This window comes from Musca vetustissima, unplaced genomic scaffold (assembly GCF_032173495.1).
Source record: "Musca vetustissima isolate MV318-11 ecotype Yass unplaced genomic scaffold, APGP_CSIRO_Mvet_v1 utg111180, whole genome shotgun sequence".
In the NCBI taxonomy this organism is placed as follows: Eukaryota; Metazoa; Arthropoda; class Insecta; order Diptera; family Muscidae; genus Musca; species Musca vetustissima.
Window position 1 is genome coordinate 2,011 of NW_026873680.1, and position 12,992 is coordinate 15,002.

General features: G+C 32.3%; 1 protein-coding gene across 1 annotated transcript; it reads right to left on the reverse strand.

Annotated features, from left to right (window-relative positions):
- Positions 1 to 244: 244 nt before the first annotated feature.
- On the reverse strand, positions 245 to 655 carry LOC133327258 (drebrin-like protein; the record flags this gene model as incomplete). The annotated part of the gene is made up of 1 exon (XM_061535818.1): positions 245 to 655. A coding segment is annotated over exon 1 (411 nt), but the record flags the coding sequence as incomplete, so codon positions are not given.
- Between the last annotated feature and the right edge of the window lie 12,337 nt (positions 656 to 12,992).

A 12,992-nucleotide genomic window follows, 5' to 3' on the forward strand; every position in this document is an offset into this window, starting at 1 on the left:
TATCAAGCTGTGTAACTTTGGTATTATGATATATTTTTTTTACTATTAAGTTTTCATTTGATTGTTTAACATATTCTCCACATAGCTCCAATTGAAATTTTATTAACTTGTGGCGATTTAATGCATCTTCAAGCTGGCTAATAATTGTATGTTTTGCATCCTGAAATATAACGTCAACCTCTAAAGTTTCTTCCTTGATTTTGTATTCGAAGGTTTGAATTCGGTTGTTGTATCCACTTCTTACTAATTTCATGTTATTTTTTTTATTTGATTCATCATCTTTCTGTTGAATTTGTCGTTGGAGATGATGTTGATTAAAGCTTTGTGGGTTTTGTCCTATATCTGCATGAGTATAATTTTGATGTTGCTGAAGGTATGCTTGCTGTTGGTGTTGATTGCTTTGCTGCCATAATCCTTGGGGTTGTTGCCATGTTCCTGTAGGGTGTTGAAAATGTGCTTGTTGCTGCCATATTTCTTGAGATTGTTGCCATGTTCCTGTTGGCTGTTGAAAATAAGCTTGATGTTGTTGTTGATCATTCAATATTGTTGCATGTTGAGGATTTGCATGTTGCTGATTTGTTTTCTGTAGTCCTTTGAGATGATATGGATGATAGACCTCATAATGCAATTTCAGTGCTTTGTTGTGTAAAAACATTTTGTTGCATACTGCACAAATTTTATGCAATAGCAAATGCTTCTTAAAAGTAACAGCAGAGCTGCATGTTTTCGAACAGAAATTGCATTGATATCTTTCCATTTTAAACTTTGACGATAAAAATTAATATTCACAGAAATAAGTTCACTTTGCGTGTAATTGTCCGTGAAATATCACTTTTTTATCTTTCAAAAATTAATTCTCGTTTTAAATATATGTGGCTTTAAATTTTTATTTGATTAGAATAAAATAACTTTATCCACTTTAAAGATAACTTTTATATAAACTTTTTTTGCACACTTTATAATGTTTTAGAAAAAATGACTTTAAAAATGTTGTAGTAGTTTTATTGGGGTGTATGTGGTTTTGAAACGAACTCTCAATTGAAAGTGAGAAACTTATTACTTTAGCAGCAGAATTAAACCTATGTTTGACATTATCTTGTTAAAGAAACATTTCTCCTCAAATCATATTCTAGTATATCTAAAAAAATAAAGTGTTTTTTTGCTTGAATGCAACAAGTGTGTCTGCTAGCCAACATACTGCAGTGCATACAAATTTAAACATAAACAATTGTCTTATTCATCAAATGTGTCTGCTAATCCAGCATACATATTTCAATTTATAAACTCCATAGGCATCTCAAAACACATTTCCTTGGGCGACAATATGATTACAAATAAACATGACTACATATCTGTTTTATCGCCTTCAAGTGTAGGGACATTGGATATACATATGAGTCTGAATGTAGGGTACATTGGCGAGCGCCCACACACAAACCAATTACCACTGTTTTCATATGACCGCTTAATTTCTTTCAAGTGTAAAAAGGGTGACAATGTACTAGCAGTGGTATTTGAATGAACGAACCCACATATGATTCCTAATGTAGGATACATTTAGGATCGCACACACACACACACACACATTATCTTTGGTTTGCAAACATTTGTTGTTATAACCAAAAATAAACATGAATGCAGAAGATCCCTTTTTTATTGCTCTCAAGTGAACATGAATGCAGACAAACGCAATTGTACAAGATCCGTTTTTTTATTGCTCTCAAGTGTAAAATGGTGACAGTACACCACCACAACATCTCTGAAGAAAGGGTGACTTGCCGCCTGCATGTAGGTATACAAGGATGAGTTTAAATGTGGGGTCATAGATTGATACCCATACACATTTGTGATCGCCCACACATATCGATCAACATATGCATTTCACAATATTATGAAATACCCATGTGCATTCCCAAACACGGACAGACGGAAAATCGGAAAACCAAAATTTACGTTACACAATATTTCATGCGTTAGGTAGAGGAAAGGATAAATGTATTTCACATTATTATGAAATAATCATGTGCACACAAACAGGGACAGACGGAAAATCTTTATAAACATTTTGACAATTTTTTATTCCTTCGAACCAAAATCCACGTTACACAGTTTTTGTTTAGGTATTTTACATTAGGTGCAGGTGGTGGGGACGGAGAAGGGATTAATACATAAATGCACGTGTTCATAAAAATAAGGCGGACGGACACACACACACAAAGGATTACACTAACAACAAAATGCACGTGTTCACACACACGGACGGATAGACAAAAAAACCCCCATAAATTATAAGTTTGTTTACATTAATTTGACAGTTTTATTAGTTTAAAATCAATTAGTTTCAAGGAAGATAAACACTCTACTTAATAGGACCAAATTTCTCCACAAAAATTATCAATATAGGTCCATTTTTTCGGGTAGCTCCCATATAAGGGTACCCCCAATATTCGGTAGTTTGGGGTTCTTGAGCGCGTTTTTCAACCGAATTCGCTGCAATTTGGTATTTTGTAGTCGTATATGGTAACAAATATTTCCACTAAAATTTATAAATATAAGTCCATTTTTCTGGTATCCCCCATATAAAGGTACCCAAATTTCGGCATTTTTAGGTTCTTGAGCGCGTTTTTCAACCGAAATCCCTGAAATTTTGTAATAGTCAACCCCTTTTAGGCGTAGTCCCCATATAACCCCATTTTATACCCTCCGCCATAGTATGGAGGGTATATTAATTTTGTCATTCCGTTTGTAACTCATCGAAATACTAATTTCCGACCCTATAAAGTATATATATTCTTGATTAGGGTAAAATTCTAAGACGATCTAGCCATGTCCGTCCGTCCGTCTATTGTAATCACGCTATATCCATAAAAAATTATGAGTACCTCCTAACATTCAGTATTTTTGGGGTTTTGATCGTATTTTTCATCGAATTGGCTGTAATTTGTTATTTTGAGTTATTAATAGGTACCAAATTTCTACACAAAAAATATGAATATAGGTCCATTTTTTCGGGTAGCCCCCATATAAGGGTGCTGAAATTTGGCATATGGTTGTCTTTTGTCTGCAGGCAGGTCAAGTGCGAAGATGGGATATATCGGTCCACGTTTAGGCAAAGCTCCCATATAAGGTTACCCCCAAATTTTCGGTAGTTTGGGGTTCTTGACAGTGTTTGAAATTTGGCATAGGGTTGTTTTTGTCTGCAGGCAGGTCAAGTTCGAAGATGGGATATATCGGTCCACGTTTAGACAAAGCTTCCATATAAGGGTACCTATTCTGAGTATAGGTCCATTTTTTGGGGGTTTTGATCGTATTTTTACGTCGATTTGGCTGTAATTTAGTATTTTTAGTTCTTAATAGGACCAAATTTATCCACAAAAAATTATGAATATAGGTCCATTTGTTCGAGTAGCCCCCATATAAGGGTACCCCCAATATTCGATATATTGGGGTTCTTGAGTGCGTTTTTCAACCGAATTCGCTGCAATTTGGTATTTTGTAGTCGTATATGGTAACAAATCTCACTACCAAAAATTATTTATATTCGCCCCTTTTTGGGGCAGTCCCTATATAACCCCCTTTTTATACCCTCCACCATAGGTTAAACGAATATCGTATCAAATTGCATAGCAAAGACACAAACCATTCGTGGTGAAGTGTAGATGTCGTCCTGTGTGTGTATCGTAGACACGAATCAAAAAGTGGTGAATTGCAGATGTTACCCTGTGTATTTGACCAAAATAGTGGTGAATTAGATCGTTGTCAGTAGATAGCCTGTCGTGTATGTAGCATAGACATAAACTTGTTGGTGGTGAGTTGTATGTGCAACCCTGATCTATGTCGTGTTTGTAGCATAGACCCAATTCTTTTGGAGGTGAGTTGTATGTGCAACACTGTGATCTGTCGTGTTTGTAGCATAGACACAATCCTTTTGGTGGTGAGTTGTATGTGTCACCCTGTGGTCTTTAAAGTATAGATGTCGCTTTGAAAGATTGGGTGATTCAAAACCTTTTGGTTCTTTAATCCTTTTGGTGGTGAGTTGTATGTGTCTCCCTGTGATCTTTAAGGTATAGATGTCGCTTTGAAAGATTGGCTGATTCAAAACCATTTGGTTCTTTTATTTAAATTGCGGTTTGGTGAATTATTGATGCTGCCCTGTATATTCGATAAAAGACCTGTTTTTTAATTTTATTTAATCTGGTTAGCTTTAAAGCAAACTCCTAAAAGTATGCTATGGAAGGGAAACAATTTTGAAATGGAGGTATATGTTTAAGTTTATTGCACATTGTGACGAAATGAATTAATATTTTGCCCTTTTCTAAAATAGGAATATAGATGTCGCTTTGATCGATTAGGTGTTTCGAAGCCGTTTGGTTCTTTTATTTAAATCGGATAGACTGAAAGCGCCAATTGTATCTCTTATTCTAAATTTGTCAGCATGTTTAATCGCGATCAGTCTGGTGGATTTTTGTTTTTCTATTTAGGGTTCTTTTTCTTAAGTCCGCAAAATGATTTTTATAAACAATTAACGAATTTGCGATAAGTTGGTATGTGAGAATATCAATTCTCTTTTGTTCGTCAGCATGTTCAACATTCTTTTCTTTGTTGCAAACATTTTACATAGGTCAGCAAAATTATTTTATATAAACATTTAAAGAATTCATGATTATTTGATATGTGAGAAAATAAAGTCGCTTTTGTCCGTCATCACCTTTAATCATGTTGTATTGTATTCGCATTGGTCAATAATATTCGCTTATATCAGCAAAATGTATCCTAGGAAACCCATACTGTTTTTGGAAGTTTTGAAAAATCCATTCAGTCATATAGAAACAGCGTTGCGCAGTCGACATAGAGAATTCATTGAAAAACCTCCCTGAATGGAATGATCCTGAGATCGATGGCTATATACTCAGCATTCCGATGGAAGAGGATGTCATAATTATAAGCAGTGGAGAATCCAATTCGTCCAGGGAAGAGGATGTTTTCATCATCGGCAGCGGAGAGGCCACTTCTGGCTACTATACGTCTGGAAGAGATGACGACGATGTAATTGTAGTAAGCAGTGGAGAATCCATAATAAATAATGGATCACCCTATTGGGACCCTTGCAATAATTTTTAGTTTTATAGTTTGATGAGATTTAATTTCACCATTCCATAAAAAACAATAAAAAAAACCTTTACAAAAAATGGTGTTTTGTTTTATATATAAAGACATAATTTTCAAATTCCACTTCACAGTGTACAAGAACAGTTTTATAAAGAAGGATGGAATTTTCAAACATGAACAGGGAAGATCTACGTTTAAAGACTTTTAATTCATGGTCATTGACATATCAAGATCCAAAACAATTGGCAGCAATTGGATTTTTTATACGGGCAGAGGAGACATTACTGAATGCTATTTCTGTGGGGTTAAAATAAATCATTGGGAACGAAATGATTGTCCAGTTTCGGAACACTTACGATGGTCATCCTTTTGTCCATTAATGAGAAGACGAATTACAAAAAATGTTCCCATTAATAATAAATACTTTTTTTTTATTTATTTCAAGAAAAAATATACACATAATAATATAATAGCCCCAGCGCCTCTTGGCAACTGCTTAAAATTTCAAAACATACTTTCAAAATAACAAAGAATAAAAGTGAATAGAAATTCACGTAGAAAAAATTTATGACATTAGAAGCATTTCGATATTATTTAAAAGAAATAATTTTAGCTGGGATTTAAAATTTGAGATTCTGGGAATATTTTTCAGACTTTGAGGGAGATGATTGTATTCAGAACAACCGGTATGTTCAATGCGCTGTTTTGTGGTTTCTAGCCTGCATCTTTTAATATAAAGGTTAGAACTATTTCTCGTATTAAAATGTGTTTGATTTTGCGAAAACCGTATGACGTGATAACCAATGTTATTTATAGATTTGTACATGTATGTTAATAGTTGCATTTTGTAAAGTCCGTATAGTGGTAAAATAGTTTTAGATACATTTTTAAACAATAATGCCGTCGAATACATTTTTGGAAGATTGTAAACGATTCTGAGAGCCTTATTTTGTGATCTCTGCAAATATTTAAAATCTGTATTTTTTTTATAACAGTATACCATTGGTAAATAATTATAATGGCTATGCATAAGGGCATTATATATTAAAACCTTCGTTTTTTCATCAAATTTGTTTTTGAATTTATAAAGTATACCAATTACAGGAGCTACTTTCGTTCTTAAATACTGCAAATGAGTATTCCATGTCTGATTGCTTTGAAAGTATAGACCTAAATACTTGATGGAATTGCTCTCTGTTACCGTTCTTCCACAGATGGAAGCATTGAAAACGTCAATGCCATTACAATGAGGACGAAATCTAATGATTTTAGTTTTATCAGAATTTAAAATTAATCCATTTAATCTAGCAAATTCATATATTATTGAAGCATCATGTTCAATTTGACCTTTTAAGATAGCTTCATGGCAATACGGATAGAAGAGACTCATGTCGTCAGCATACATAACTAACTTTCCATGTAATTTTAGATTTGCAATATCATTTAAATATATTGTAAAAAGTAATGGTCCTAAAACACTTCCCTGCGGGACCCCATATTTGACAGATTCTGCCTCACTACAGCATGTCCCTATCTGAACAAATTGTTTCCTATTCCGGAGGTAGCTTTCTATAATATTATTACTATTTCCAACGATTCCGTAATAAGACAGTTTCTGTAATAAAATGTCATGATCTACTAAGTCAAAAGCTTTTGACAAGTCGTAGAAAACGCCAGCAACTCCTCCATAGCCGTTATCTAAACCATCACATATTATGTTGACTACATTAACAATTGTTTCCTGCGTCCCACTGCCTTTTTTGAAGCCAAATTGATACCTGTACAACAAATTGAATTCTTCCATGTACGTCATCAACTGTCTATGTAGTATTTTTTCAAAAATTTTATCAAATGATGACAACAAAGAAATTGGCCTAAAACTATTAGTATTGCATGCATTTCGACATTTGGGTATTGGAACAATTTTTGAAGTCTTTAAAATGTTGGGAAATATCAACGTATGAACGATACTAAACTCGGCGTAATGTCATTTCTGCACACTTTTAACATATTTGTGTTAACATCGTTCCAGTACTTTCATTCATTTTTAAATTGGAAATGATGTCGAGAACCTCCTCAGCCGTAGTTTCACAAAAATTAAAAGAATTTTGAATGTGTGTGAGCGTTCGTAACTTATTAAAATGATCACTGGGTAAAATATGAATCTGTCTCTTCAATTGCCTTGGGACATCTATAAAAAATCTGTTAAATGTTTCACACATATCGTTCTCACTTAATAAGTCGCCATTGTTATTTTGTAAAATTATTTGGGAACTTTTAACTCTACCGACATGTTCATTTAAAAATTTCCAACATTTCTTGGGACTTTCCTGAAGATCCTGAAGCCTTGAATGATAGAATCTGTTCATACATATGCTTTTAGCCTTGTTTATAATCTTGCTTATATGTTTTAGTCTATTTTCCATGCCTAAATCTGTATAGTTCTTCCTCCTCTTAGATAACAAATTCTTTTTCCATTTGATAAGGGCCAGCAGGTTTTCATTTATCCAAGGTGCTATCAATTGCCTAGAGTTTTCCAATACTGTTCTTTCAATTGTGGAGTTGTTAATACATTCTTAAAAAATGTTCAGTATATGTTCCATATCTGTATATGGATTACCACACAGTTGGATTTCTTCAAATTTTTCATGAATACATTCCTACAGCATATTATAATCACACTTGCGAAACTTTTTATACGTGTTTTGGTTTTTTGTAAATTACCTATGATTCTGCATGATATCAAATTGTGATCCGTTAGTGTACATTCTACAGAATCTATAATGACTATATTTTCAAAATTGCTGAATACATTGTCTAAAGACTTTCCACTAGAGGGACGGGTAACTAGAGAATGACAATTTTCATAATTATAGTGGCATAATATGTCCAAAATTTCAGATGACTCAGATGAGCTTAAAAAATCTATATTTGAATCACCTACAATAATACTTGGTGTATTACCTATATTTTCCAGCATGTTTTCCATCAAGTTATAAAAATTGTTCAGATTGCATTTCTGAGAACGATAAAAACTGGTAATTTTCATTGGTTTTCCATTTAGTTTAATATTGTTAACTAAAATAGTGATAGCATCAACAAAATTCTTGCTTTCACAATATTCAATAGTGTATATAAAATTGTTTCTGATAAAAATAGAAGTACCACCATGTGCGTCATTCCTACAGCAATGTATAGCATTATATCCAGGAATGTTATATATTTGTTTTATATCATTTTGAAATCAAGTCTCTTGTACTGCAATAATATTTTGTAGAATCTCAAACTGGGAAATCATATTCTTAAATTCTGTAAATTTATTAATCGACGAAATGCTTCGCATGTTTACAGATACAATATTTAAAAAATCATTTTCAATATTTTTTAGATATATATTAAATTCTTTTAAGTTTGAAAAAATATTTATTATTAAAATTCATAATTAATAAAGAAAAATTAAAAATTATGTAACAAAAGAAAAAAATCTTAATTTCTAGTTACTGGGGAAATAAATTGGTTTTCATCATCTGATATATCGGAATCATTTAATACAGGAACAGTTTTTTTGGGATTGTCTTCTTGAATGTTGATTATTCGTGGTGGCGTCCAATAATATTGTGTCGACATCTTCCGTAGATTTTATTAACCTAGGTTTGGTTATTTCGGTCTTCTTTACAAACACTTTTCCAGCATGTGAATACGGTGCACTTAAGCGATTTTGCATAATTTAAAAGTTCCATTGTTTCTCTGCTCAAGAAATCATTCACATATACCGATTTGGTTTCTTCATTATCTCTCAATTTTGGTTTAACCGACATTACTTTATCTTTCACAGATTTTGAAGAAAACTTCACAATTAAGCTCGATTTTGGGTTGGTTTGGCCTTTTTTCGCAAAAAATATGCATCATCAATTGATTCTTTTTGTATTTCGACACCAAAAGATTTAGATAAATCAACTACAACTTGAGCAGCATTTATTTCGCTATTGTAATTAATGCCGCTAATGATGCAATCATTTTGTACGCGCTTATCATTCAAAATTTTTACGGATTCTTTCAAAGTTTTTACTTCCTGCTTTAAGTTTTTATTTTCTCTTTCAATATTCTCAATTTTTTTTCTGTTTTCACCCATTCCTTTTAGCACTTCATCAAATTTTGTTGACATGAAACACATCGATTCACATAATTCGTCCAGCTTGTTTAGTTTTGATTTAATTATTTGTAGCTCTTCTTTAACAGTGCCACCAGATGCATCACCTTCATTACATAAATGACATATATATTCTTCGTCATTATTTTTAAGTAAATGATCATACTGACGTTTATCAAGTTTTGTGCACATCACGTGAAATAATTTACTGCACTTATCGCACTCAATACTGCCTTCCTTATCTTCTTTCACCTCTATTCTGCACTGGCCACATAACACTTTTTTGTTTTTTATACTTCGACGAGTTGTGTTTGGCATTTTCAAAATATATGTTTTTCCTTTTTTTAATAACTGTTGATTTGATGATATTTCTTGCTTTCTTCACCGGAAATGAGTTTAGGTTTAATTTACAAATTTTGTTGCATACTTTTAGATGCACGCGGTAAACAAAAGTATTTAGTTGTTTGAAACTATTTTTAAAGCATATTTTTGGGCGCCAGATTCCATATAAAAGCTTTTTAAAATTATTTTTCCAATTTTCAGAGCACTAATTTTAGTACAATTTCATTTATAAACGTCAACAATTGTTACACCTCTCTCAAATATTAGGTTTCCGCTCTCAATGTTTATGTCTTTCACTCTCAATATTTAGTTATGTTTTGTTTTGGTTGTGATTCCAAATTCTAGGCTTTTATAATTCCAGATTTTTTATTTTTATTTTAAACACAGTTTTCACTTTGAAATTGTGTGCAAAATGTAACAAATTGCTTTTATGCAATAAGAACAATGCGTTTGTCACTTTTCTATTGCAGGAAAATGTTTCTATCGTTCACAAAATATTTTTTAATCGGAGCTTTACAAAAGACGTGTGCTTTGCTTCACTTTCACTCTTTTCTTCACTTGGATAAATTGCTTCCTGATTTCGGTGTGGATGTATGTTATATTAAATGAATAAGTGTTCGCCATTATTTTTCATTGTATTTGCAATAATTACAATCAACTCTATCAATAAATGTTTTAAATAATATAAAAAGTTTTTTTTCAATTTTCTTTATTGAGTTCGTCATATATTATTTCGGCGATATCATTCCAGTTTTTTCAATGAATATCAATAATTTAAATACATTATTTACAGCACACTTAAATTTTATGGTAGGATGTATTGGACAAATAGTATAATAATTTTGACATGCTTTAAGATTAACTTTATTTTCCATATTAATAATCGTAGTATACTTGTTTCTCTCGCCCAATAACAAAAATATATTTGTAGTTGTTTAACGGTGTAAGAATATCCTCTACATCATTATAGTCGAAATTTCCGTCCATCCAATTTAAATCATTAACAAATTTCTTGCAATATGAATTTGTTCTGCACGCCTGTGATGTAAGTTCCTTTGAATTAAATGGTGGTCGAAACAAGAAATGAGTTGGAACAACAGAATATCCACACATGAATGAAAGTTCTTTTATGAATATACTCTTATAGTTTCCATGACAATGTTGGAAATCAACCAATGCAATGTCCGATCTGTCGATTTCATCCATCATCTTGGAGGAGTGAAGTATAACTGGACTAATATTCAATTAAAATTGTTTATTTTATTTTTCGTAGGTTTTATATTCATTAAGAATTTTAAACAAAGGTGTCCACAATTGTATGTATCATATTTTTGATCTCTGTCGTAATTATATGTTATATTGACTCCCAAGTAGTACAGTACTTCCAACGGAGGTTGAAGATTGCCAAAACTATCGTAATACTCAATGTTATTATTATTTTTATAATATGCTACCCAATGTGTACCAGATCCACTTGCTTTATCTAAGTTTATAATGCCACATTCCACTCTATATGGTTTTTTAGGTAACTTATCACGCATGTAAACACCTCTAAAGTGAGGTATATATTTTTTCCCAAATATACTTAGGTTTACATCCGTTAGTGGACCTTTGGGCAGCTGGTTTATAAGTTTTTTGGAGTATCATCAACATAAATACCATAACCCTTTTTGTATGGTTTAAGGTAGAGTCCTTTACCCATTGCTATCGCTTCTACGGTTTTATTATGTCTGATTTGTTCGTCCAATTCCTTTTTGGCGTTTTTTGCTTTTCAAACAGCGTTGGTAATTGCTGCACTTCCTGATGCCAAGGCACCCATAGCTCCAAGACGAGTTAAGATTGGTATACGTGGAAGAAAACCTCCAGTTTTTGGAATTCTAATTACTCTTGGTATTATCACTTTTGACTTCTTACCCTGGAAATTCTTTTGGATTTCTTTTTTTGTGATTTTTATAGCGGAATCAATGTTGTTGGGTTTAATACGTTTAAGTGTAGATGTTGCGCTTTTAAAAGCATTTTTAAAAATCTGATTTCCAGTTAATTTTTTGGAATTTTTATTAACCAAACCCATTCCAAGCTTTGTCTTAGCCTTCATTGCGTTCGTTACCAGGTATGCGTTTATTTTTTCTCCGATGCTACTATCATTGGCTTTCACTCGTTCCCAAGCCCGTTCTGTTAGTTGACGATCTGCAGTATGGCGTTTATCAATATCTTCGTTTTGTGAATAGGCAATATCATGTATTCTACAGGCCGCATCTAAGGGATTGACACCTTTATCTCCTCTTTGCAATCGTTGTCTTACTTTTATACCGGGTCCACAAAATTGATAACCTGGTAGAAGAAGTTCTACTGGCAAAGAGTCTATCAACATATTAACAAGTCCTCCTCCTTCAACGGTTTTCTTTCTAATAACTCTCTTAGAGTATATACAATCATTTTTATACTTTTACTAATCACTAAAAACGGAATAAACAAAACAAGAAGAAAGGTTTACATTAAATAGCCTGGTTCTTTTAAATTGATCTTTAGTTGAAAATATGCGATTAATTGAACAACAATCTAAAATAGCTGTACGAAATGCGGACTTTATACAAAGTAAACTTCCAGACAGAGCTCTTTATTACCCCATACTATACGAGTGGGTCCGTCAAATTGTGTAAAGACGAATGTGATGCTTAGCTTGATAGTGAGCCCCAATGGATTAAAATTTCAAAATTTTTACATTTATTCAAAATCTCTATATCAACCTAAATATCAATACCTAACGAAATTAATATCCTCTGTCAAGAGTATGGGATTGTAAACATTTAATAATAATGATGATGTTATACCGCCAGAAGAAGTAAAGCCAAACTCAATAATTATATTTGATGACGTTGCTTGCGATAAACAAAACAATATTAAGATATACTTTAGTATGGGCCGACATAAAAATGTAGATTCTTTTTATTTATGCCAAACATATACACGCATCCCTAAACATTTGTTACGTGACAACGCTAATATGATAATTATGTTCAAACAAGATGATTTGAATTTAAAGCACATATATAATGATCATGTTGGATGTGATATGAATTTTGAACATTTTAAAACAATTTGTCATGAATGCTGGAGAGAAAAATATGGATTTCTCGTAATTAGCAAAGATGATGAAATTCAATCTGGAAGATACCGAAAAGGCTTTCATACATTCATTCAACCCTAAAAGTTTTGATAATTATACTATTTATAAGAAGTAGAAAATGGATTAAATGTATTAGTGCAACTCTAACCATGGAGGAAGAAATGTTAAAAAGGCTTGTCCAATCAAGAAATATATTGAAACGAAATTTTCAAAGCATTAAAATGGGGGATGAAGCAAAGACTAACGAATTAAAAAAATACATTT